This window comes from Poromitra crassiceps, assembly GCF_964638095.1.
Source record: "Poromitra crassiceps genome assembly, chromosome: 22".
Taxonomy (NCBI): Eukaryota; Metazoa; Chordata; class Actinopteri; order Beryciformes; family Melamphaidae; genus Poromitra; species Poromitra crassiceps.
This window is the reverse complement of record NC_139647.1, coordinates 21,004,326-21,030,180: the sequence shown is the minus strand read 5'-3', so window position 1 is coordinate 21,030,180 and position 25,855 is coordinate 21,004,326. Positions and strand designations below refer to the sequence as shown.

At 43.8% G+C, this 25,855-nt stretch overlaps 1 protein-coding gene across 1 annotated transcript in view; it reads left to right on the top strand.

Moving 5' to 3' along the window:
• The window catches only part of LOC310796266 (rho-related GTP-binding protein RhoQ), a 20,812-nt gene extending 3,414 nt beyond the window's left edge, over positions 1 to 17,398 (top strand). The window contains exons 3-5 of the mRNA XM_083658426.1: positions 9,564 to 9,728; positions 14,602 to 14,697; positions 15,977 to 17,398. Of these exons, the coding sequence (XP_083514552.1) occupies positions 9,564 to 9,728; positions 14,602 to 14,697; positions 15,977 to 16,138 (423 nt within the window). The 3' untranslated portion in view covers positions 16,139 to 17,398. The remainder of the gene's footprint in view (positions 1 to 9,563; positions 9,729 to 14,601; positions 14,698 to 15,976) is intronic.
• The last annotated feature ends 8,457 nt before the right edge of the window (positions 17,399 to 25,855 follow it).

The window sequence follows — 25,855 nt, the reverse complement described above, 5'->3', positions numbered from 1 at the left end:
AAATCTCAGAATGCCCATAAAAACCATGATCATGGGGCAAAAATTGCCCCCAAGATTTCTATAATTTTCTATTCATTCAATTCAATTAATTTCCATCTCTAACACACAATCAGCACCTGCAAGCTGGTTGCCAGAAGAAGACGAAGAAATCACAGTGCGCTGTGTGTGCCACACTACGCTTTAGCAACTTGATGCATTCATTACTTTTTGAAGTGCCCCCAAAATTTAGTAAATGCCCCCATTTTTTTAGACCGTGGGGGCAAAATTTGCCCCCAAGATATTTTTTTTTAATTTCCTGCACTGCCTACAGTCCGTTTCATGTCCCTGCCACTCTCTGTCTGTCTCTCTTTCTCTTTGTCAATTACTCCATGTAACCACCGCGTCACCTTCACGCGACGTCACAACTCTGCCCTCTCCCCACCTCTGCTCTGCTCTGCGCTACACATGCTTTATCGGCTCCCGAGCGCACCGTTAATATTTATATTCCTGCCGTGGCTGGAGCTCCCACATTGCTTTGCTGTTGCACGCGCTATCATCAGCGGAGGTTGGGGGTGGTGTGTGTGTGCGGGGAGGGGGGGGAGGGGGGGTGCTGCGGAATGGGCTTTACTGATAGGGGCGGTTGTCGCGCCCTCGTCGGACGCCGCTGTGACGTGGGTGTTACACGTCTGGAGGCACATCATCATCACTAGAGCCGGACACTGAGCTTCGTCTGCTGCCGATGCGTCTTCCCTGCCTGCTATTGGCTGGGAGCTGCCACGTCACCCCGCCCCCTTCCCCCCCCAGGTGCTCTATTGGATCATTCCATTATGGAAGATCTGCAAACTCTGTTTGGACGAATATGACGAGAAAGTCTTTACTTATTCATCCATCCAGCTGCTGCTGCAATCATGGAAATCTAGCGTCGCTGGCTGGAGGAGGAGGAAGCAGGAAGTGGATGCTAAGTGATGTTGTACCCATAGCAACGCTGGAGGAGGGGGGGGGGGGGGGGGGGGGAAGGACCTCGGGAGTCGCAGGCACCCGTGGGGGGATCTGTCTCCTCCTGCCCCTCGTAACCCCCGCCTCCACTACCTTTGTTGCTGGCCTGATTCCCTCATTCGCTCGCTCGCCCCTTCAGATCCTCTCACACCCAATCACTTGAATCACTTTTGTATCATTTCGTTCCCCCCTCTTGCATCGTTTGGTACAGTCTGATGATGACGACGACTCGTTTTTGACTCGCCGACCCAATGTGGCCCGCTGACCTCCAGACTTGCCAGCGGGGGGGCGGTGGAGAGCGGCGGGGGGGGCGGGGGGGGCGGGGGGGCCTGTCTGTATGTAAATTCAGCCAGCTGGGGGGGCACCCTGTCGCCGCTCAGTCGCACAGTGGTGCTGCAGACATTGAGGTAGGGATGTCAACGGTTAACCGTTAATCGATTAACCGTCGCTAACGTCGTTGTTCGGTTATTGCTGTCGGTCTATCAGTTAATATAAAAAAAAAAAAAATTTTTTTTTTTTTTGTCTATTTACTCAATGAGCTCATGCCCAAACAAGGCGTGTCTATTTAGATGCTGAAATGTTAATGCTTTTTGTGTTAGAAATTCTAACACAAAAATAATTTGTGTTGAAATGTTGATGCTTTTTGTTAATGCTTGTTAATGCTTTTTGTGTTAGAAATTCTAACACAAAAAGCATTAACATTTCAGCATCTAAATAGACACGCCTTGTTTGGGCATGAGCTCATTGAGTAAATAGACACACAATTTTTTTTTTTTTTTTTTTTTTTTTTTTTATATTAAAAAATTATGAATTAACCGATAGGTTAATCGATTATTAGCGTCGGTTAATCGAAAGTGAAATTAACCGAAAATTGACATCCCTACATTGAGGATGTGGATGTGAGTGAGGATCCTCGCCCTGATAGGGAACATGATGCCACACTCACAACACATCTGCTAGTCTGCTTATTGGCAAACAAAATATGACTTTCCTGAATGGTTAGGAGCTAAGGCTGCACAATATGGTAAAAAAAAAACTAATCATATACTAATCATTTGAACAGATATTGTGATATGATTCACCGTTGAGTGTGATTATTTTTTTGCATCATAATTTTCATTCTCACTGAAAAATCTATTAAAATCATGATGATGTGAGTCATGTGATATTTGTTGGGGTCTGCACCAAAGGAACACGTTTTTTGTTTGTTTGTTTACATCTGGAGAAGAATATTTCATTTATAAAGGTGTTCTGTCACATTTAACTTCAAACTATCAAAAACATTTCAGCTTCTGCGATTTGGATAATTGCACTCGGCCATATTGTGATTTAGATCATATTTTGATTAAGTGCTCTGCCGCTCTTCAATTGGCCACACATCTAATCCAACAAGCAGCACTTATGTCAATGACATTTTCATATTTTGTTCACGCTGCGTGCTACGTGCTACCACTGAACATGGTGTCATATTAGTTCTAGGCCTACAAGATTGTGGCAATAAGAGACAAGCCAATCTTATTGAAGCTTATTGGATGTATATTTGAATTTAATAGAATGTAAAACCCTCTTAAGTCCTGTTCTACCAGATATGTGTCTTTGCCAATAAACGGCTGATTTTTGAATGGAGTTTGGCACGATTTGTTCCCTCCATACGAGAGTGAATGGCATGTATCTGGGCTAGAGCGATGAGGGAGTGATCATCAATCACCATTAAAAGGCCCGGTACAACAGACACTAGGATAAATGGCTCTTTTACTCCAGAGTTTACATCCAGTTCTGGAACATGTGGAGCAGAGATGGCACTTGGAATGGAAGCGTCTGTGTCCGGGCTTGCTTTCTTGTAGCCGGCGCCCGGCGGCCATGTTTTGAGCAGGCGTCTCAGACTCTGCGAGCTTATAGAGCCCCAGAGGAGGGGATCGGAGAGAGAGAGAGAGAGAGAGAGAGAGAGGAGAGACACAGAGAGAGAGAGAGAGAGGAGAGACACAGAGAGGGGGAGGATGGGGTGGAGTGACTCACTCATATTATAGCACTCATATGTCACTGAGTCAACAGCGCACGCACACACACACACACGCACACACGCACACACACACACACACACACGCACACACGCACACACACACACACACACACACACACACACACACACACACACACACACACACGCACACACACACACACACACACACACACACACACACGCACACACGCACGCACCCACACACACACACACACACACACACACACACACACACACACACACACACACACACACACACAGCTGAGCTCACACACTATAGCCAAGGGAAAACGCAGAGCCTCACCCTGATGGAAATGTATTGGCATGTTTACAGCGAAGAGTTAGGTCACTTTCACATATTAGTCTGAATAAGTTAGTCCTCGTACACACACACACACACACACACACACACGCACAGCACACACACACACACACACACACACACACACACACACACACACACACATACACACACACACACTCACACATGCACACGCACAGCACACACACACACACACAAACCCACTCTCTGATCATAATATTTAGTGTACGCTCTCCAGACTCGGAGAGACTGTTACGCAACGTGTTGGCGATGTATGAAGTGTGCTGATTGGACAGGATGACATCCATACTGTAACATATGCCTTCTTGTGATGGAAACTTCCCCCCCCCCCAGAGTGCCTCGGCCAGCGTATACGTTTCTGGATCAAACCTCGGGCCAGGCTGCATACACTGAGCCATGTAGGAGGATAGATACACTAACTTACTGTATTTGATAAAGTACTGAGGAGAACAGAGATGGCTGCCTGAGAAGAACCTCCGGGCCTGTTTGCAGTAAACACACTGGCTCTCATGTGACAGATGTATATGTGGAGAGTAGAGGAAAGCGCATGAGTACACGCTAGGGCTGTCAATCTCCCTCTATAATCAAATTCGAATTTCAGTGCTTTATACATTTTAATATTCGAATTATATTCGAATATTTTAATTAATTTTTAATTGAATTTAAAAAAAAAAAAAAAAATTTTTTTTTTTGGTCTGAGTGAATTGTTGTCTTCTCTTATGTTGTGTTCTGATTCTAAATATAGCTGAATCTTTGGGTTTGACCAAGTAAAACTTTTTCTAAGCATTTTACCAAATGTAGATGGAAAAGTGAATGGTGGATGAATATTCAAAATAATATTAGGCTTATCACAAATAGTCCAGCAATGATGTTTATTTAAGAAAACATGTTCCTTGTACAATGTACATACATTCATTGCATTAGAAAATTGGTCAGATAACCAGAGCTTAGTTAATATTCATCAGTGATGTATTGGTGCTGTCTGAAATGCTAAAATAAAATAATTGATAATAAAAAAAGACACAGCCTTTGTTTGAGCTCCTTATCAATAAACAAATAAGTAAACTTTGCCAAAACAACAATGAGCCATGAACAACAAAAAAATCAGTCACGTATTGCACTTAAGAACCAGAACTTAGGGGCGGCTTTAGCTCAGGAGGTAGAGCGGGTCGGCCAATGATGCAAGGGTTGGCGGTTCGATCCCCGCTCCCTCCCAGCTGCTGTCGTTGTGTCCTTGGGCAAGACACTTAACCCTCCTTGCTCCCGATGGTGTGTAGGCACCCTGCGTGGCAGCTTGCCACCATTGGTGTATGAATGGGTGAATGTAGACTACCTACTGATTGTAAAGCGCTTTGGATAAAAGCGCTATATAAATGCAGGCCATTTACCATTTACCATTTAAGAGCTACAGGTTTACATTCAGTATAGCAGCTTCAACAGTTAACAATGAATGAACATACATTTTAAGAGCTACAGGTAGGTTTACATCAGTATAGCAGCTTCAACAGTCAACTTCAGTTAACACTCTTTTCTTCAAGTATGTTGTCAGAACTTGTCACTGTTCTAGTGTTCTAAAAAAAAAAAAAAAAAAAAAAAAAAATCGTTTTTAAAAAATAATAATAATCGAATTTCGTTCATAATTATTAAATTCGAATAATATTCGAATATCAAAATTCGTTTCAACAGCCCTAGTACACGCTGATACACGTTCTTGCAAATCAGATCAAATTTACTGGAACGCGGTACAAAAGTAACAGCATTTATTTTAAACATAAAGACAGTCACATGTTCAGAGACATAGCACAGGCATACATGTCTTACGGGGACAGTCTGTGGATTTCAGTATCCTCTTAAATGTCCATATACAGTTCCCATTCTCAAAAGACAGGAATGAATAGTGACGCTCGTCCAATAACGCAAAGAAAACCGATCAATATACATGATAAAAGAAAAGTGTTCACATAAACAAAATCCAGTTGTTTCACTGTCTCTTAGATCATAGATTTGAAAAAAATGAAATTAATAAATAATATATATAAAATTGGAGACCATTTAGTGAAGAATACACCGGTTTTAAATGGTAACCTTGTGGTTATGTTTTCCGTGTGGTAAACATCTGTAACTTTCTTCCTCCATGGCCGGCTACGGGCTCAGCTAATCAGACCCTAATCAGTTTAGCAGAAGTCCTACATCTTCTGGTAATATTCCTCGTAAGTACATAGTAAATAATTCTAGTAAGGGCAGTTCTATATCTAAACTTGTTTTTCTCTTTTTGTATGTTTTGCCAGAATTCTGCTCATTTTAGAGACAGTCCAAAAATACTGTATGTGTGTGGTCTCTCAGGCCACAGCCCCTCCAGCGTTGTTGTGCCACTGAATTTTGATGTGACAACAAGAGGAATCTTGAAAAATCTCATCTTAACTTTCCATTCGAACTCCTTCCAGATGAGGGCTATTTGTTATTTTATGTCCCATCTCTCTGCATGATCATTCAAAATTGTTATTTGAAATTATGTAGTGTTCATCTCCAGATCCCATGTTTCCTTAACATCCAAACGGTAATCCATTAGTTCTTCTTGTAATATATATGTGAGATATAATCCTCTTTATAATAGTCTCTTTAATTGTTAACATAACAAAATGTTCTATATTGGATGGTAGTACATAGTTTGTCCAATTATTTGTATTTCTATTCGCCTTTTGTAGCCCCGCCCACTTGACCCGTTTGTGTTACGACTTCCTGTTCAAAACGCCGGCTGTTTTGCCGCATTCATGTGCTCCTCGGATATATCGGATTCACCGTATTTACGAGTTGTGAGCACATGAACGGCCCCTTCAATGTCGTATTTACCAGTGGGAATTTCGGAGATTTCGATGCCACGCGAGTTTCCGACGTTGTGACGTCGCGTGAGGATTCGGAACTACAACAATGGCGGGAAGTATGGAGTCCGTGGCACCAATTGACTGTAAAAAGTGATATATTTTGTTATTCTGTTCATAGTAGCTCTCATTTATTTTTAGTAGTTGCACATTATGGCCTGTGTAGCTACCATAATGAGCCACTAGTTGCTCTTAGTAAGAAAACAGCAGCCACGAGAAAACAAGCGTCCATGTTTGTTGCTCTTTTCCAACCAAGAGCACTTCAACGCGCTCCTGTCCTAACCCATTGATACCTGATGCAGCATTTGTGTGTGTATCCCTTTAAGACCGCGAACCGCGTTAACGCGGTTCGCGGTCTTAAAGGGATATACACACAAATGAGGGATATACACGCAAATGCTGCATCAGGTATCAATGGGCTAATTACCACGTCACCCCTGGTAAATCCCATATATCCGAGGAGCACATGAATGCGACATAAGCTCTGCCGCCGATTGTGTTGACACTTCCTGTTAGCCTCTCAAGCCAGTCTGTCTCTTCTCCATCAGGTGAATAGTATCAGCATTTTGTATTCATGGCATGAGAAGTATTTGGCGGCGCTCCACCCAAGTGAATGTCAGCCCTGGGTCATAAAGTTCATCTTCATCATCTTCAGCGTTTGTTTCAGCTTGCTTTGGAGTACCAGAGGGGCGGGGTTTACACTCAGAGTGTCAGCTAAGTTATCAGTCAGAAGTTCCCCGACGCTCAATTCATCATCATATGTGCCAAACCCGACTCATCTGTTGCTCCGAGGACGTTTAAAAGTTATTTATTTCACGTTAAAACTTTTGAAATACCGTCGTTCGTTTAGACGTAGGAGCGGATGAGTAACTCATAAATGTTTGAGTTACATCCAGTCGACCCACTCTTTCAACGCACCGAGCAGGAGTCGTTTGAATCATGTACGAGGCGAAGATTGCCCCCGCTGTTTCCCTCATCGACTCCAATTTAATATAGTGGAGTCAATATATCTGAAAAGTCATTACGCGGGCGACAAAATATGACACACTGGCGTGGCTGATCTACTGATCTGCTGGACGAATCTGAAGCCGCTCGCCTCATTTGCATAACCGTTTTCCCTTGAACGTGTGTGCATGAGAATGAGTTGTCTCTTGAGGTCTTTCCATAGCTGCTTCTCAAACGGGGGTTCCGGGAACCCCCAGGGGTCCTTGAGGGGGTTCCAGGGGGTCCCCAGCCAAAAGGGAAGTAATTTATTTCCCGCTATAATTCCATTTATAAGTATATATAGTCGTTGTGTATATATAACACAATGGCTATTTTGGTCACGGGTTTCATACACTTTCTGTAATCAAACATCTAAAAGCATCAATCTTATTATCATATGGGGGACCGTGGGACAAGATCCTATGAGCTTGATTCCTTCCCGGCCTATCTGAATTCTGTTGTATTGATACAGTGCATAGAAGTTATGGCAAACTAACATCGTTTAGTTTTGCAGTCTCAAACTCAAAATGTATAGTAAGTGTTAGTTAACCCATTGATACCTGATGCAGCATTTGTGTGTGTATCCCTTTAAGACTTCAAGGGATACGCACACAAATGAGGGATATACACGCAAATGCCTAGGTAGGGATGCACGATATATCGGCAATCATATCGGTATCCGCCGATGTTGGTCATTTTTTAACATATCGGTCATATCGGTATCGGTCAGATGTTGCAATGTTAATATCGGTTATCATTATCAGCCAATACATTGATATGAAATAATGCAGTAAATCTATGATTTATGGGCTTTTCCAAAGGCTTTGCAAATAAAGAAATGCATAACTTTTTCAAATTCAGTGTTAACATGTGTTTTTCAGTATGTACAAAATGTGATGATCATAAAAATGTGGTTTTATACAGTCGGTAAATATCGGTTATCGGCCATAACAGCAATGTTAATATCGGTTATCGGCATCGGCCAAAATTTTCGTATCGGTGCATCCCTAGTTAAAGGTGTGTCGCTGATGTAATCGGTCACAGCTTCGAAGTGGCGATGGGGTCTTGAAATTGATTGGAAGGGTCTTGAAAAAGTCTTGAAAAAGTCTTGAATTTAACCTCAGGATTGCTGCATATTCCCTGCTATCAAATGGGGGGGATCCGTGGTCTAATCTTTGTCAGTTTAGGGGTCCCTCATGTGAAAAAATGTGAATGACGTGCCAGCGGTGGCTTGTCCGAGGCATTGCAACGATCTCTGGCACAGTGTGGATACATTTAGATACATTGTATCTCATTTGCGTTGATTTCCAGGGACCGCTGACAATAATTGCCCCGGACGAGAGAGTGCGATTGATTCGCTCGGTCTGAGTTGGTCAGGTTGAATCAAATCGAATGGCCTGGAGACGAGCGGAGGAGATCCATCGATTCGACCACTGTCTTCAGGCCCGGCCCGTGTGGACAGCTGTCCTCCTGACATCGCTCAGAGGACGGCTGTCCTCCTGACATCGCTCAGAGAGGACCGTCTGTCTGTCTGTCACCAAAAGCGAGACGACTCATGAATATTCATGTGTGTTCGAGTCGGGACGGTCTGTCAAAAGGGTTTATCTTCGGCGGCGCGGACAAGGGAGCGCTTGATCTCTCGGGCACAAGAGGACAGGGAGCGCTTGATCTCGGGCACAAGAGGACAGTCTTGCCCATGTGAATTAGCCATTTTTCCACCCCCCAAATATTAGGGATGGCAGCAGCGTGTCTGGTTCTGAATGTCGCGTGGCGCCTGCAAATGTGAAGTAATGCTTAATTTTCCCTGTCAGAGAGAGAGAGAGAGAGAGAGAGAGAGAGAGAGAGAGAGAGAGAGAGAGAGAGAGAGAGAGAGCAGATGACCAGTGAAGGCTTTCATCTGAAGGTCATCTTTTGCACATTTTTCCATTTTAATAACTCAATTCCAATTTGCTGCCATAAAACCGCTCATCATTGCATAAAACAGCTGAGTGGCGAGGCTGTGTGCGTGAAGGAACGCTGCCGATAAGCACAGTAAAAAAAAGTTAGTGCTCCTCTCTCTCACTTTCTCTCTCTCCCACTTCCTCTCTCTCTCTCTCTCTCCTGGCTCACACTTCTCTCTCTCTCTCTCTCTCTCTCTCTCTCTCTCCAGCCAAGAGTAAAAGGGTGTCAGCATCTGGTGCTCACTTTTCATACGCTTTACTAAGTCATGAATAATAATTCCGAAGGTCGTGACAAAACAAGAGATGATCGAGTTTGTTTGCTCCGCCCCCCATCCCCCCCCCCCCCCCCGCCATTCCGACCCCTATCCCCGTCTGACCCCAAACTCCACCCTTTAACCGCTTCCTTCCCCCTCCTTCTGCAGGAGGACTATGACCGCCTGAGGCCTCTGTCCTACCCCATGACCGACGTCTTCCTCATCTGCTTCTCGGTGGTCAACCCGGCCAGCTTCCAGAACGTGCGGGAGGAGTGGGTCCCCGAGTTGCAGGAGTACGCGCCCAGCGTGCCCTACCTGCTCATCGGCACCCAGGTCCGTTTTCTAATAGAGAGAGCCAAAGTGGAACGTCACTTCCCGCTTCAGCGCCGCACCAGAGATTTTCATCCGCCATTTATTTTCCCATAGACATTTCGTAAAATGCTTATAAAAAATAGTTTGACTCGTTCAAACCGAACGGTTCGGATATATTTAGAAACAGGAGAGACCTGCATAGCATTTCACTCGGACCAAAACGTAAAGAAAATATTTTTTCGATATTTTTTTTTTTTTGGTCAGAGTGAAATGTTCTATGGTCTCTCCCAATTCTAAATATAGCTGAACCGTTTGGTTTGACCAAGTTAAACTATGTTTATAAGCATTTTCTCTTATATATATAATATACTGTATATAATATCTATGGGGGGAAATTGCGGAAGAAAATCTCTGGTAAAGTGCTGATTGCTGAAGCAGGAAGTGACACGTTCACTTTGCCTCTATAGCTGCTCATATCTGGCTTTTTCGCACGACTATTTCATATCTATTCTTATGTAAGTTCATATGATACCAATATGAACTGCTGATGACAAGCATGTGTAGGTAACGACAATAGCATTCTGTTTGTCATTGAGTCGGCATTGAGTTTTGACTGAACTCTGAACTGAAGCATCTGCCCCGAGTATCAGTCAAGTTCCATTGTGGTGTCTCATTGTCCTCCGTGCTAACTAACTCGTGCTGCTGGCTCAGCCACGCTGTCATGGCCGCCAAACATTAATGATGACAGATGTCTCAGGAGAATGAGATTTAGTTGTTGTCACGGCAACGCCGACAAACTCCGATTTGAGTGTCCAAATACAAGTCACATGTAGCATACCGCATCCGGAGGAGGGAAGGAATAATAACATTAGCTACACTGAGTAGAAAACATTATCATCAACAACATCTCTGATCTGTGACACGCAAGAGTGTGTGTGTCTGTGGGGAGGGTGGGGAGTGTGTGTGTCTGTGGGGAGGGTGGGGAGTGTGTGTGTCTGTGGGGAGGGGGGGGGGGTGTGTCTGTGGGGAGGGGGGGAGTGTGTGTGTCTGTGGGGAGGGGGGGGGAGTGTGTGTGTCTGTGGGGAGGGGCGGGAGATTTAGGAGACTTTGAGCTACGTTTTGAGCTTAGCCTATGAGGCCACGAAGGGCATTTTGAAACCCAGAGTCTATGGACGTGGACGTTCAGCGTTTCCTGCGTCTGTCACCATCACATTCACTGTCAGACACTTTGTGGGAATTGTGGTGGTGGTCCTCATGTAACAAAGGATTATCTATCTCACTGCTTATGGACTGAGATTCTGAATAAATAAATAATATCTTTTCACTCAATTTCTCGCGGTGACAATTCAGTTTTGTAGGACATCAGTTTCTTAAACAACAGTGAATGAATATAAGCACGTTTCTGTGGGATTAGACTCTCATATTTAACCCATAATGCCTAACGCTTTTTATAGTTGTGCAAGATCACTGTAGGATTGAAATAGCCCCTCTTAATGAACCAGCGGAGAAAACACCCTAAAACTGACAACTGCAGAGTCACAGTCACATCATTTTCTGAGGCTGTAAATTACCAATAATATAATATTAGTGATAATTATTACTTAAATAGCTTGTTTTTTTTTTATCTAGACTTTGGATCAGCCAATAGGAACCTCTTGTTTTTAATCTAGATTTTGGATCAGCCAATATGAACCTCTTGTTTTCATCTCTATGATCTCATATGATGTATAGCGTAAAAAAATATATATATATATATATGCACGAGTACGTTTGTAATGTAAGTAATGACATAATCCTAAGTATTAGCTCGGTGCTCTGAAGCCTCCCAAAAACCCACCGCTATTATAATACCACACATACTCTTCGAAACGAGCCCGGGCTAGTGGGAGTCTCTCAGTCTGTGTTCCCTGGCAACGGCACACCGGCGAAGCCAAGGCCCAGCGGTGATGAGGAGGATGGAGTGGGTGTCTGATTTATCTTGCTGTCAGCTGATATTTACTGCTCTTTGATCAGCTCTCCTCTCTTCAGCTGCATGCTGATATGTGTACATATCAGACCAGGGACCGGAGCTGCCACAAATCAAACATTTATGTCGTTGCGCTTCCCAGTCGGAGTTGTGCCGGTTTGCGGCGAGGCCTGTGCAGCGTGCGTAGTGCGGGTGGATGCGTTGGTCGTAATTGCCCTATTAGTGAGATAGGGAGTTTGTGTGCGTGTGCGTGTAATGTGTGTGTGTGTGTGAATAAGCGGTTCTGTGTGCCGCATATCAATGAATAACAAAAGAGTGAGGATGGAACCTCGTCGTTGGCTGTGAAATGACTTTGCACAAGAGCAGGAAGTGTGGGCCAACGTGGCTTTGTGTCAAAGCCAACAAAAAACCCACTGGCTGACACAATTCAGCTGTTTGACAGCTCAAAGCTCTGGTTAGAAACAGAAGCACGGTGTCAGCGCGCTGCAAAGCCAGGGTGTTGCTCAGAATAGTGCCGCGGTGCGCACGGCTCCCTCCGTAATATACCATCGGCCGTATTGATCGGCGCCGGGCGGGCAGTGAAATATTTTAGAACATCCGCTGCTACCGTTAGAAATAGTTGGAGATTGGGAAAAATACACACGTTCTGTTTCTTGACCCGAGTGGAAGTACAGTTACTTGTGTAAAAAAACAAAAAAAAAAGACTGGTAAAAGTACTGATTCAACTTGTTTGCGCAAGTAAAAGTAAAAAAAAAAAAAAAAAGTACAGGCTCTGAAATGGATTAAAGTATAAAAGTAAAACTTACGTCATCTTCTAACTATAATAGTGTAATCACAAAATGTCTGTCCGTCCGTCTGAGCACATTTTTCTCCCCAGCCGTTGCTCTGAACTTTTCCCAAATAAAAACACTTTTCAGGGGTCTGGAATGAATCTGTTGCAAAAAACCCTGGAAAGAAAATCCGCCGCACGGGGGGCACTACTACAGTGATATTTTACGTTTTTAGGCCTTCACAGTAACATAGCCCATTTGTGACATCATCAGCATCCCTTCCCTGCTGCTTCCCAATGATGATGTCATCAGTGATGTCACCCAAGCAGTGATTTTGGGGGCAGATCTCTCTCTGCTTTGTTCAGCTAGCCAAGCCCTGACAGAGACGAGGTCAGCCCCGGGCAGCGGGGCAAAGGTCAACTGGAAAACACTGAGCGATGTTAAGGATGATGTCATAACCACTGATGATGTCATGTCACGCTCCACAATCGTCAAGTGATGTCATACCCACTGATGACGTCGATGACGTGGCATGAGTTGACATGTTTGGTCTTAAACTAAACTAAACTCGACTTAAAAGATCCCCTCCAAACATGTTTTAAGATGTATAAAGACTACGGTATATTTAAGCAATATAGCATGAGAGCTAGTGTGTTGTGGCAAATATATCCCGCTGATCAGTTGTTATCCCACTCGGCCTGCGGCCTCGTGGGATAACAACTGATCAGCGGGATATATGCCACAACACACGCTGCTCGAGTGCTATATTGCTTTTATAAAATGGTTTCCAAGTATGATAATATAAATATAATAATAATACTATAAGTCCGACTGGCATGGTATTCTGATAGAGTCAGTTGAAACACTACTGTAAGGCGGGACCTCTAGCAAGAAGATAGACGTGCGGGTGATTTGATTGGATCGTTCTGGAGACTGAAGTTGACATTGGCCAATCCTGGCGCTTGCTGAGAAGCTGAGAGCTTTCTGGAAACCCCGACAGGCAGCTCGAGCGCAGCGCTGCATTCTCAGCGCTTGCTGAGAAGCTGAGTGCTTTCTGCAAAGCCCGACACCAACTAACGTTACGGGGTTAAATGCGGGGTTAAATGCGGGGTTAACAGCCTTTTTTTTGCAAAGAAGACATTAGCCCGCATCTATTCTTGTACAAAACATCATTTTCTGCGAAGTATTAGTAAAGTTATAAGCGAAGATCGATTCACAAGGATCTGACAGCTGTCTCCGCCATTTGTTTTTTTTGAGGTAACCAAAGGCTTTTAGTAAGAGAGTTGCCATGGCAACCAATAACCCATGGCCATGGGTTATTGGAGTGGGTTACTGGATTTATACAATGGCTGTGAACCAATCAGATTGCTTGATTTGAGAGAGCCGTTTTATAATTTGATTTATAATTTGTGTGATATGGTTTTTCCACACAAAAAGTGCACATAATGCGTGAAAGCTGGGAGACGCGAGAGACAGACAAACAACGTTGCATTAAAACTAAAGTAGCCCAACGAACCTATTTTGAAAATGTAAGGAGTAGAGAGTATATTTATGTTAAAATGTAGGGAGTAAAAGTAAAAAGTTGTCAGATGTACTCCGTAAAGTACAGATACCTGAAAATCCTACTTTAGTCAATAACAAAGTATTTGTGGGCATTCAGCTAGTGTAGCGATAGATTCCCTGCCTACCAACTTGAGGGTCGCCGGTTCGCGCCCCTGTGTTAACTCCGGCTTGGTCGGGGCGTCCATATAGGCACCATTGTCTGTGTCTGCGGGTGGGCAGACGGAATGAGGGTATGCGTCCTGGTCGCCGAACTGGCGCCTCCTCTGGTCAGTCGGGGCGGAAAGGAACTGGTGGGAATAGCGTGATCCTCCCATGTGCTACATCCTGCTGGTGAAGCTCCCCGCCATCAGGTGAAAAAGAAACTGCACATGTATCGGAGGAAGTATTTATATTTAGTTACTATTCATCTCTGCAAATAGTCCAGATGTTGATGGAAGATGACAGAAATGCAGTCAAATAATTGTGTTCCTCAGACCATCGAGCCTAATAGTCATGTACTTACAATCTAGTAGAAATAATCATGATTGTCAAACTGTGATCGCGCGCATCCTTCCTGCTGATGTCGCTAACTGGAAGTGTGTGTTATCTCTCTCAGATTGACCTCCGTGATGACCCCAAGACCATCGCCAAACTGAATGACATGAAGGAGAAGCCCATAGCTACCGAGCAAGGCCAGAAGCTAGCGAAGGAGGTATCCATGTCTGCCTGTCTTGTCTGTCTGCCTGAAAATCATGTGAAATCATGTGTCGTTAAAGGGACAGCTCACCCTAAAATCCAAAATACATATTTTTCCTCTCACCTGTAGTGCTATTTATCCATCTATATCGTTTTGGGGTAGTTGCCTGAGTTTTGGAGATATCGGCCGCAGAGATGTCCGCCTTCTCTTGAATACAATGGAACTGGATGGCACTCGGCTTGTGGTGCTCGAAGCACCAAAAAAAATGCATTTGAAAAACTCAACAGCATTGTCTCTTTCCAGAAATCATGACCCGGTTACTCAAGATAATGCACAGACTTTGTTGTGAGCAGTTTCATGTAGGAACTATTTTCTTTTGCAGTCTCATGTAGGAACTAGCTAGCAGCTAGCGGGTGTCGTTCGGTCAAAAGAAAATAGTTCCTCCATGAAACTGCTCATAACGAGGTCTGTGGATTATCTTGAGTAACCGGGTCATGATTTCTGGAAAGAGACATTTGCTGTTGAGTTTTTCAATTGTATTTCTTTGGCACTTTGAGCACCACAAGCCGAGTGCCATCCAGTTCCATTGTATTGGAGAGAAGGCAGAAACTCTGCGGCCGATATCTCCAAAACTCCGGCAACTAACACAAAACGATATCGATGGATAAATAGCACTACAGGTGAGAGGGAATATATGTATTTTGGATTTTAGGGTGAGCTGTCCCTTTAAGAGGAATAGATTTTTGTCACCAGTGTTGCAGAATGGAGCTGTCAGCTCTCGTTAAAGATTCCTGTGTGTTGAATTGACCCTGGAATGTCTCTGTAGGAATGTCATTTCTTTAGCCAAACGGTTGGAATTCAGACCTCTGCATTATTCTGGCCTAAAATGAATCCAGGAATACATGCTGGGTCCACACAGATGTCCAGCAGGGGGAGTGGCTGTAGGACGCACATACCAAATGTGGTCCATGATTCATCGCTGCTGTCAGACGAAAACCTACAACGCACAAGTCGACCTTAAGACACTCTCTGGACTCATTTTAAAACTCGTACCCATGCATTTTTTTTGGCAAAAGCAGATTTGAAACTTGAAAATATGAAAATAACTCAAATTAGGCAGTATATTTTAAGTCATGAATGTTGCATTGGACATAATTACACGCAACTCGGTTGTCCATAGCTCGGCTGGCCAAGTGCAGCGTTAAATAACCGCTAGTTGACCATAGGATAGAGCGTGGTTTGGACAGAATGCTTTTGACTGACCGGTCCATGCTTCCCTCCTCCTCCTCCTCAGATCGGTGCATGTTGCTATGTGGAATGCTCGGCGTTGACCCAGAAGGGCCTGAAGACGGTGTTCGACGAGGCCATCATCGCCATCCTGGCCCCCAAGAGGAAGAAGGGAGCGCTGAAGAGGAGACTGGGGCCGCGCTGCATCAACTGCTGCCTCATCACGTGATACATGAAACCCAGAACTCATTCAACGGAAAAAAAACGAAAACCAAACCTGGACTGAAGGCATAAAAAAAAAGACAGATGATGGAAAAATGCGGCAAAGAGAGAGAGACTACAGGAGTGAAAAGGACACACAACTAGAGGTGCTTTGAAGATGTTGGCGCTCTTGAACGGCCACAACTCCTCTCTCCTGCTGTCCAGCTCTGGGGTTTAGAATGCAGTTTACTACCAAAGGAGCACACACCCAAGTCAATCTCTTCTGAAAGACTGTTTGACTCAAAAGTACCTTCTTTTATAACCATTTTTTAATCCTTTTTCCTGTATAAACTTATTGTACGCTGTCATATGAAACAAGACAACACAACAACAACAAAAACATTTGAATTTTTAAGGGAAAATAATTCATATTGTTCCCAAAGTTCTAAGATGGCTCAAGCTAGATTCTCCATTTGTGAATATTAACGGTTGCCAACGCCCTGGTTTGATGCGAAAAACGCCTGGAGGGGCAGTGATGATGAATGGGCGGCTGACTTTAATAGTGACACTGTGATAGTGCCCGAGATGGATTTCTGGGTATAGGGGGCACAATGTCTGTTTTTAAACCTAGCGCTACAAATACCCTGCAGCCGCACAAAGTCTGTCTCCGATTATATGTCATTTGAGGACGTCCAAAAATAGACCTCTCGAAAGGAGTCGTTCATATTCACAAATTTTAATTTTCAACGACGGAACAATACGTGAGAATTGTGCTTTTGGGGTGATTTTTTTTCCTCTTAAGTTATGGTATGTGTGTGTGTGTGTGGGTTTTATTTTTTTTCCCTTTACTTTTTTGAGAACCATTATAATGACAGAATGGACCTGCACCTGGCCTCCAAGCGCTTTGCTTTGTGTGTGGATCACACACACACACACACACACACACACACACACACACACACGCACGCACACAATCCACAAACAAATGAAATGCGGTTGAGAAAACAGACTACCGTATATCATTTGATACTTGGAGAGTATCGTTTTTCCTCCCAGCCCTCATGAAAACCCTATGATTTTTTTAGTGGCTTGCCAGAGCAGAACCTAGAACCGAAGAGGTCTATTCCAAAACACTATTATCCAAAAGTATATATTATCCGACGTTTATGCTTCAATATCTCTCAAATATAGATGATCCAGTCTGTAAAAGCATTACATTTACATACTGCGATTGAAAAAGTACTATTGTTTTTTTTATTGTTATACATCGTTTTTTTTTTAAAGAGTAGTTTTCCACACGGCATCTCATAAATTTTCGTTTCACCGCCGATGCGCCAACGACTCAAATGCACACGCTCTCCTCACCACCAGGGGGCTAAGATGACCTAATACTGTATATCTGATGCACAACACGAAGCACAGCCTGCGACCCCTCGTGACCCCTCGTGACCCCCTCGTGACCCCGCGCAAACAAAGCACACATCTCCAGAGACCAGGCCGACCGAAGCACAGGACACGCGCGCACGTCCCCGTCAGGCACACTCTCGTAAGAGCACAGTCCAACCATCTGACCGTTAGTCCAGCACTCCAAAACCTCCTATCCCCCAAAATGTCCGCTTAAGGAAAGCAGCTGTTTGTAGCTTGAGAACCATGCGATGTTGAGTTCATCTAAATGGGCTCTGAAATGGTTTCCTAACCCAAAGAGGCCGTTTACACCTGGCATTAACATGCGTTTTCTGTCATCGGATTGCAATCAGATGGTGCTTGACCACATTAGCCTGATTTCATTTACACCTGGCGGTAACATGTGTTTTTGGGTGATCAGATTGCAATGTGATCACCCAAAATGGGTGTCCTCTCGATCCGCATACATGTTGCTCTATCCAGATTGAGAGGACACATTGCATTTACACTTGTGTTCAATGTGCACACAATGCGTCCCTGACCACCTCCGGAGGTGGTTTGGCCGATCAGATTGCAATCCGTCTTCAATGTGTCTTGGGGGGGCGTTTACACCTGTACTTTCAAGTGGTCAAGCACAATCTGATTGCAATGTGATGACAGAAAACGCATGTTAATGCCAGGTGTAAACGGCCTCATACACAACCATGTAATCCTTCAAAAAAGCACCAACATTGGAACCAGGTGTTCACCGAACAGCACAACAGCACAACACCATCCATGTACCAATCCTGTCATTTCTGTTCAGCAACACTAAACAGGATATCCCATAGGAGGAATCCATTGATCTGTGTGGTAAATTCATATTCTACTATGTTTTAAGTAGAGATTGAGCTTACAGTATATATGAGGTATAGTAAGAGGATTTGAAAACGATGTGGCTCAAATAGTAATGACGGATGGAGCAACTTATCGCAACGTGTGAGTGAACTTTCCTCGCAAAGCCAAACATCTGAAATGTGGGCTCTCCGTGTCTTTACGCATTTGACTTTTGTAACGTTTCCCCCCCCCCATCAAAGGTGCCAACACTTGCTAAAAAATGATTTCTATGATGATGTAATGCTCTGCTCAGAATTGGACGTGTTGATTGATTAAAGCTTTATTATGTAACTGGTGCTCAACCCTCTCTCTGTCCCGGCCGGCCTGCGCTGCGCTGTGCGCCCTCTCTTGACCCTGAACAGTGGAGTGGACTGACTGCAGGGGGGCGAAGGACTTTCTCGCTCAAGACAAGAGACTCGTGGTGTGGCTTGCTTACGTGTCGTTTGAGGATCTCCCTCAGGGTCTTAAGTGCCGCAGCCGCCAATGCATTCTTCTGCTCTTGATGATGCTCCTCTCTTCTCAATAAATGTGTCTTTACTGTGTTGATAAGCCAGCTTGGAGGGTTTAACTTCAGGAACGGGATCGGCCGTGGTAGAACACAATTTGTGAAATTAATTTTTGCTTGTTGATTTCTGGAACTGACTGTTCATGTTCGTAATGGCTCAGTGACATCAGAGTTGACTCGGTCACGAAAATTCAGCTATGAGGCTGTATGAACACATTTAATGTCAATATTCTTCTATTAATACATTAGGAAATGTATGTTAAGATTTTGAGGTATTTCTTCAGTTTTCTCCTGATGTTACTACTCAAATCTGCACAAGGATGAGTTCATCTCTGAGGCATGGGCGCCACCTGCTGGCCACATCTTTTTTTTGTACCTGGTCATGGGGAGGGGTTTGCACACTACTGTTCTGCTTCACATTCATACAGTTTTACACAATCACATCTGAGCTGCTTCTGCTTTTGGGACACTCTTGAGAGCCAAAGTGACCGCCTACTTCCTGCTTCAGCACTGTACCAGAGATTTTCATCCACCATTTATTTTCCCATAGACATTTAGTAAAATGCTTATAAAATTAGATTTACTTGTTCAAACCAAATGGTTCAGATATATTTAGAAACAGGAGAGACCACATAACATTTCACTCGGACCAAAACGTAAAGAAATTGCTGATTTAAAGATAATTTTTTCTGTGTTTTTTTTTTAGTTTTGGTCCAAGGTTATGCTATGCCTACTGCATTAACAATAGAGCTGCAGAGCTGTTGGACCTGAGGCAGTCTAGGACATTTAAAATATATTTTGGGGGCAACTTTTGCCCCCACTGTCTAAAAATAGGGGGCATTTACAAAATGTTGGGGGCACTTTAAAAAATAGTAATTAGTGCATAAAGTTGTGTTGAGTGTTCTTCATCGTCGTCTTCTGGCAACCAGCTTGCAGGTGGTGAGTGTGTGTCAGCGATGGAAAGTAATTGAATTGAATGAAAATAAAATGATCAAAACATTGGGGGCAATTTTTGCCCCTGGATGATGGTTTTTAGGGGCATTCTGAGATTTCGTAGGGGCATTTTTGCCCTTGCCCCTGGCTAAATTCCTACACTGATTCTCAGGTTCACCTCTCAGTCCACACAACCTTCTGCCTCATGCTCTCAGACTGTCTTTCATGTGCATTTTACAAACTCCATATGTCTTCTTCTTTGTGGCTTCCTTCTGGCAGCTCTGGATTTGCGGAGTGCTGCACTGACTGTTGTCCTTCCAGGAAGATCACGGCCAAGGAACTCTTAAGGAACACACTGTCCATTTTCACCCAGCTTTGTATCATTACAAAATCAGTAGTACATCATAAAACTGTAAACAGTTTTTAACATGTTTAAAATTGAAAATGGTTTGATCATAATAAACACTGTCTGGAGCAAACCAGGTGTGTATTTCAATCTATAAGGATCTGAAGGAAATATTTACTTAACGAATCTGTGGGGAGAAGCCAATATATCTAATGGGGGGTCGGTAAAACATTTGGGGCTTTTGAGGGAGCTATACCATGGAGTAGTCAAACTGACAACATCAATAATGATCCTTAAGTTGCTTCCATCCTGCTGCCACAAGATGGCAACCCTGCGTTTTCCATCATGGGAGCAAGCCTTTACATCTAGAATCTAGATGTAACTTTTACACGGTCAGCAACTTTTACTATCAAAAGAGCCATTTGGGGCCGAAAAGAAAATAGAAAATCTGTCTGGAGCATATTTGAGCCTTATAATGAAGGTAACAGCCTATTAAGTAAACAAACATTGCTAGTAGGTCTATATGAGCAGGACTTGTCGCAGGCAGTTGAGTATGTAGGAACTGAATTGATGTCCTTGATTTGCTGACTGGTGAAGTGTTTGGTGTCATTGTTATGGCCCTGTCTTTGCAGAGAGATGGGCATATCTTTCATTTTCTGAACTATCTCAGTTTTGTTTTGGAAGTCTGAGAATAGATACTCTGATATTTTAATGAGTGGTTCTTTCATGTCTTCAATATCCGTGAATGGCTTTCCATTCCTTACAGTATTATCTCCGGAGCTGCCACAAAACTAGCATTACGAACATTTTAGTCGACTGAAATGTTACAACTGTTTTTATTCAGTGTATATAAGTTAATAACTAACCATTATTCATTTCCATATTTTTGGGGGTCAACGCCACAGGGAGCCATTGCAGAGGCACTAGAGAGCCACATGCGGCTCCAGAGCCACAGGTTGCCTACCCCTGGTCTTGATCCACACTACACTCAAAGCAGTTTCTAAAGTACAGTAATACTAATACTAAACAGTCTCTTAAAAAATACACTGACCAATATGAACAGTGTGTATTTCAGTAGACTCTCAATATAGAATATTGCTTTTCCATTTTCACCAGCAGGACAGACTGTCTACAGACTGTCTGCTTCTTGTACTGAAATGAATGTCCTCATCAGGCCCCACGTCCTGAGTTTATTAAAGGGGGGATTCCTTCTCAGAGAAGGCACCAATGTGATTATAGTCTCCGTGCAGAGCAATCGAGTTAGTTACAATTAGATTACAAGTGCCACTCCCACATCAAAAACATCAGATATAGCTATATCTCTCCGACAACACAACCAGGAATAGACAGACTAATCAAATTGAAACAACAGCCTTGGAATTAATTAGAGATTATGCCGGATCAAAAAGACAAATGACTGATTTATTTATAAACCAGAGTGAAAAAGATTAGACAGTGAAACAGGAATAATTACAAGATTTGAGATGGTCAAATAGATTCATTTTTCATTGATTCTGCCTTAATGGAGATGACGATGCACCTAATAACATTTTTATGTAAACCTTTCAGTCCTACATGTGGACCAGTGACATCACTGGTCCACACTAACTCAAATGAATAACTCATTAACTCAAATCAACTCTCAATAACTGTCAAACATTCTGTCATTCATCTAGTTTGACAGTTATTGAGAGTTGATTTGAGTTAATGAGTTATTAATTTGAGTTAGTGTGGACACTTTAACACTCAATAACTGTCAAATTAAATGACAGACTTCAAAACAGTTTACAGTTTTCTGATATACTACTGATGTTCTAATGATACAAAGCTGGTTGAAAATGGGCAGAGTGTTCCTTTAAGAGTTTGTTGCAATACCCCCCCCCCCCCCTTGCAGCACACAAAACAACCCACAGGTACTTTTTAGTCAATTTACAAAGACAACAAATACAATCAACTACACATATAGCCATCCTCTGCATCTATCATCTAGTGACGGCACGGTGGCTCAGTGGTTAGTGCTGTTGTCTCACAGCAAGAAGGTCCCAGGGTCGAACCCTGGGCCATCCCAGGTCTTTTCTGTGTGGAGTTTGCATGTTCTCCCTGTGTTCATGTGGGTTTTCCCCCGGGTGCTCCGGTTTCCTCCCATCATCAAAGACATGTATGTTAGGGTTAATACTCCTGTCAGTGCTCCTGACCAAGGCACTGGCAAAAAGAACTGGAGTTGGTCCCCCCGGGTGCTGCACTGTGGCTGCTCACTGCTCCTAGTTCTAGGAAGGTTCCTAGTAGAGGATGGGTCAAATGCAGAGGATGAATTTCCCCATGGGGATAAATAAAGGATAACTTGACAATAATTTAACTTAACTTTATCATCTATACAATACTTCTGATCTCTTTCCATATCTGTTTCTGCAGTGAGTGGCAGCCCTGGCCCATACCATGTCCGCCAAACACGTATGGTTTGTTTGAGTGTATTTGAGCTGTCAGATGAGTGGGATTGACCACAGAGGTCAATACAATGAACCATAGAAAGTTTAAACAATCACAGGAAAACATTCTATAGCTAATTTACTGTGTACTTTTTTTGATGATTGACACCTCACTTTACATGAATTGTCCTGATAGTAAACCCCACTCACCTGCTACTCCAAGCACATTCAATCCGAAGAATACTTTGCGAGCAGTAATCGCAAAGAGTTGAAATAATGTATCATAATCCTAATTGTAAATAGTCTGGTGTGTGTGGTCTGGGTCTGAGCACAATAATCCTAATTGTAAATAGTCTGGTGTGTGTGGTCTGGGTCTGAGCACAATAATCCTAATTGTAAATAGTCTGGTGTGTGTGGTCTGGGTCTGAGCACAATAATCCTAATTGTAAATAGTCTGGTGTGTGTGGTCTGGGTCTGAGCACAATAATCCTAATTGTAAATAGTCTGGTGTGTGTGGTCTGGGTCTGAGCACAATAATCCTAATTGTAAATAGTCTGGTGTGTGTGGTCTGGGTCTGAGCACAATAATCCTAATTGTAAATAGTCTGGTGTGTGTGGTCTGGGTCTGAGCATATAGCACGTGTGAGCCTCTGAAAGTGTCTTCATGTCCCCCCCCCCCTTCCCTACTACAGTATGTGTCTTTTCAGGTCCAACAGAACCACATTCATCCTCGCTGCAGACGTCAAGCTACTATGCACTTACTGTGGATCTTATGAAAGCGCTATAACTCCTCAGACGTGATGACAGCTATTTGAGGGTGTGGGGTGTGGGGTGTGGGGTGTGGGGGGGTACCGGGGTAGTAGGGGATTGGATCGAGCATCGAGGAGGAGAGAGGTCCATGTCGACTGTAAAAAAAAAAAACAGCACAAATCACCTCAGACAGAAGAATCGGCGCTAATGCAATTCTATTTCATTTCCTTTTGGTAATAAGCACAAATTAGATCAGAAAAGTCCGAGATGTAAGAGCTAATGTGTTCGGACTGCTGGTGATTTCCCCCTGGAAGTGGACCTCGGCTCCGGCAAACTCCTACATTACTCACACCACTTCCTCTTCCCATTACGCGGCCGCCGCCGTGTGTCATGTGCTCGTGATGAGTGATCCGACTCCAGCAGCGCCAGCGGGATGACCTCACCCGTGGGTGCGAGTGAGTCTGAACGCTCCTTTGAGACCTTTTAATTGTCCTAAGATCGACTATAGCGCGAGACAGCTATGACACACTAGAGCCTATTGGGGTTTGTGTGTGTGCCACGTCTAATTCTACAGCTGCAGCACAGGCCAAAAGAGGGTGGCAAGGGAGCGTTCGAATGGACTTCATTTCACCCGTGGGATAGCGGTGGTTGTGCCACTCTGGAATCTCCACACACAAAGTGCTTTAATATTTTTTTTTGTAAGCTTTGTGCATAGAAAAGCTCTATGAATATGAAAATGAAATAGCAGCGCTGCAAGTTGAGGTTGGTGTTTTCTGTCTATGTTGCAGGCAGGCTAACATGAACATAATTTTTAGAACAGAGCGTGCGGGAATATGGAGGTGTCCTCACCCTAACCCAAGATCGATGGTGATATTTGGATTTTCAACTTGAAGAGGAATACCAGAAATGAGTCTGTTGAATATGGACAGAAGGTCTACTGACGTAGTAGCTTATATAGCATGTTTTCTTTCCCTTCAGGTTTGATGGCTTTGGTCAGAAAGATTTATCAAACATAACATCCAACATTATACTTGTGTTGCCTGGCAGCACTATTGTAGACACTCTGGGCTCAGGCAAAGTGCCGTACATAGCCTAGCACAGTGGTTCTCAACGTGGGGTCGGGGGACCCCCAGGGGTTCTTGAGGGGGTTCCAGGGGGTTCCCATCAAAAAGGGTAATAATGTATTTTCACTAGAATTCCAACCAGAAGTAACACAATGACTGATGATGTGAAAAATGATGAGATGTCGTCATTAAACTATACAGAACCTGGCCCTGAAAGCTCCCCTGGTGAGGCTTTTAATATGCAGTCTTGAATTTCTTGCTTGTTTGCTCTGCATCCTATAATAGGAAAGTGAGTGAGTGAGTGAGTGAGTGAGTGAGTGAATAAGTGAGTGTGTGTGTGTGAGTGAGTGAGTGAGTGAGTGAGTGAGTGAGTGACTCAGTGAGTGAGTGAGTGAGTGAGTGAGTGAGTGAGTGAGTGAGTGAGTGAGCAGAAAATTTGTTCAGCCACAGCTCTGCCACTTTACGTGCGATTGCGCTGAATCTTTCGGGAACTGTAAAGAGCACCCCTGCGGGTGACCTGAGCCGGATTTTTTTGAATTAAGTAATTAGGGCAGACTAAATGCGCAAAAATGGCTAATTACTAGTGGCCAAAATGAGTCAACACAGGTTCAGCACCATGGAGAGCTCCATTCGTTAGCTACTGAGTGGAGTAGCACAGGTGAGCAGATTTGGAATCAGCAAGGGACGTCGTGGACTATGAAATCTGACTATGGCAAGTCACACAGGGACACGTATTCTGCTAGTTATTAAGAATATAAGATCACTTTGCACTCATGGCTAATGTATGGCAAGTGCCATACCTAGCCATTCCCAATCGACAACTGTCCACATCAGCATTCATATTCATACAATAGATTACTGACTCCAAGATTGTTTGAATGCTGATTTAAACAGGTGTAGTCAACCCTTGCTGGATGTGTAAAGGTGTAGGCTATTTCAGAGTGATGTGTGATGTCCCTACAGATATTGAAATGGGTTATGGGTAGCTCAAACACAAGTTACACAACAAAGACCAACTTGGCTGAAATGTCTGCTACAGCTACAGTATAACGGTGAACAATAATGTATTGAGTTTTGCAGTTTAAATCGTTGTCTAGCACCAGTGACAGAGGTAGGCTATAATAGATTCTAAAGAGTTAGGCTACACCAACAACCCTCATTATATGCGTAAATATCTAAGTGAACTCAATAATGGTTCAATTGAACCACTCAATTTGCATTGCAGTCCTCACCTCAAACAAGCGCTCCTCTAGGCCAGGCTTACCTGGATGACATCACTGGGTTGCTGCCTGGCCTGGCCTCACTGGGACACCATGCAGCAGCAGCAGCAGCAGCAGCAGCCAGCATCACTTCACCTCTCCACGTTTCCAAGTAGCTGCCAATCCTGCTCTCTCCGCTCATTGGTGCTCACGGACGCCCGTCACGCGCAGCCAGCATCCGGG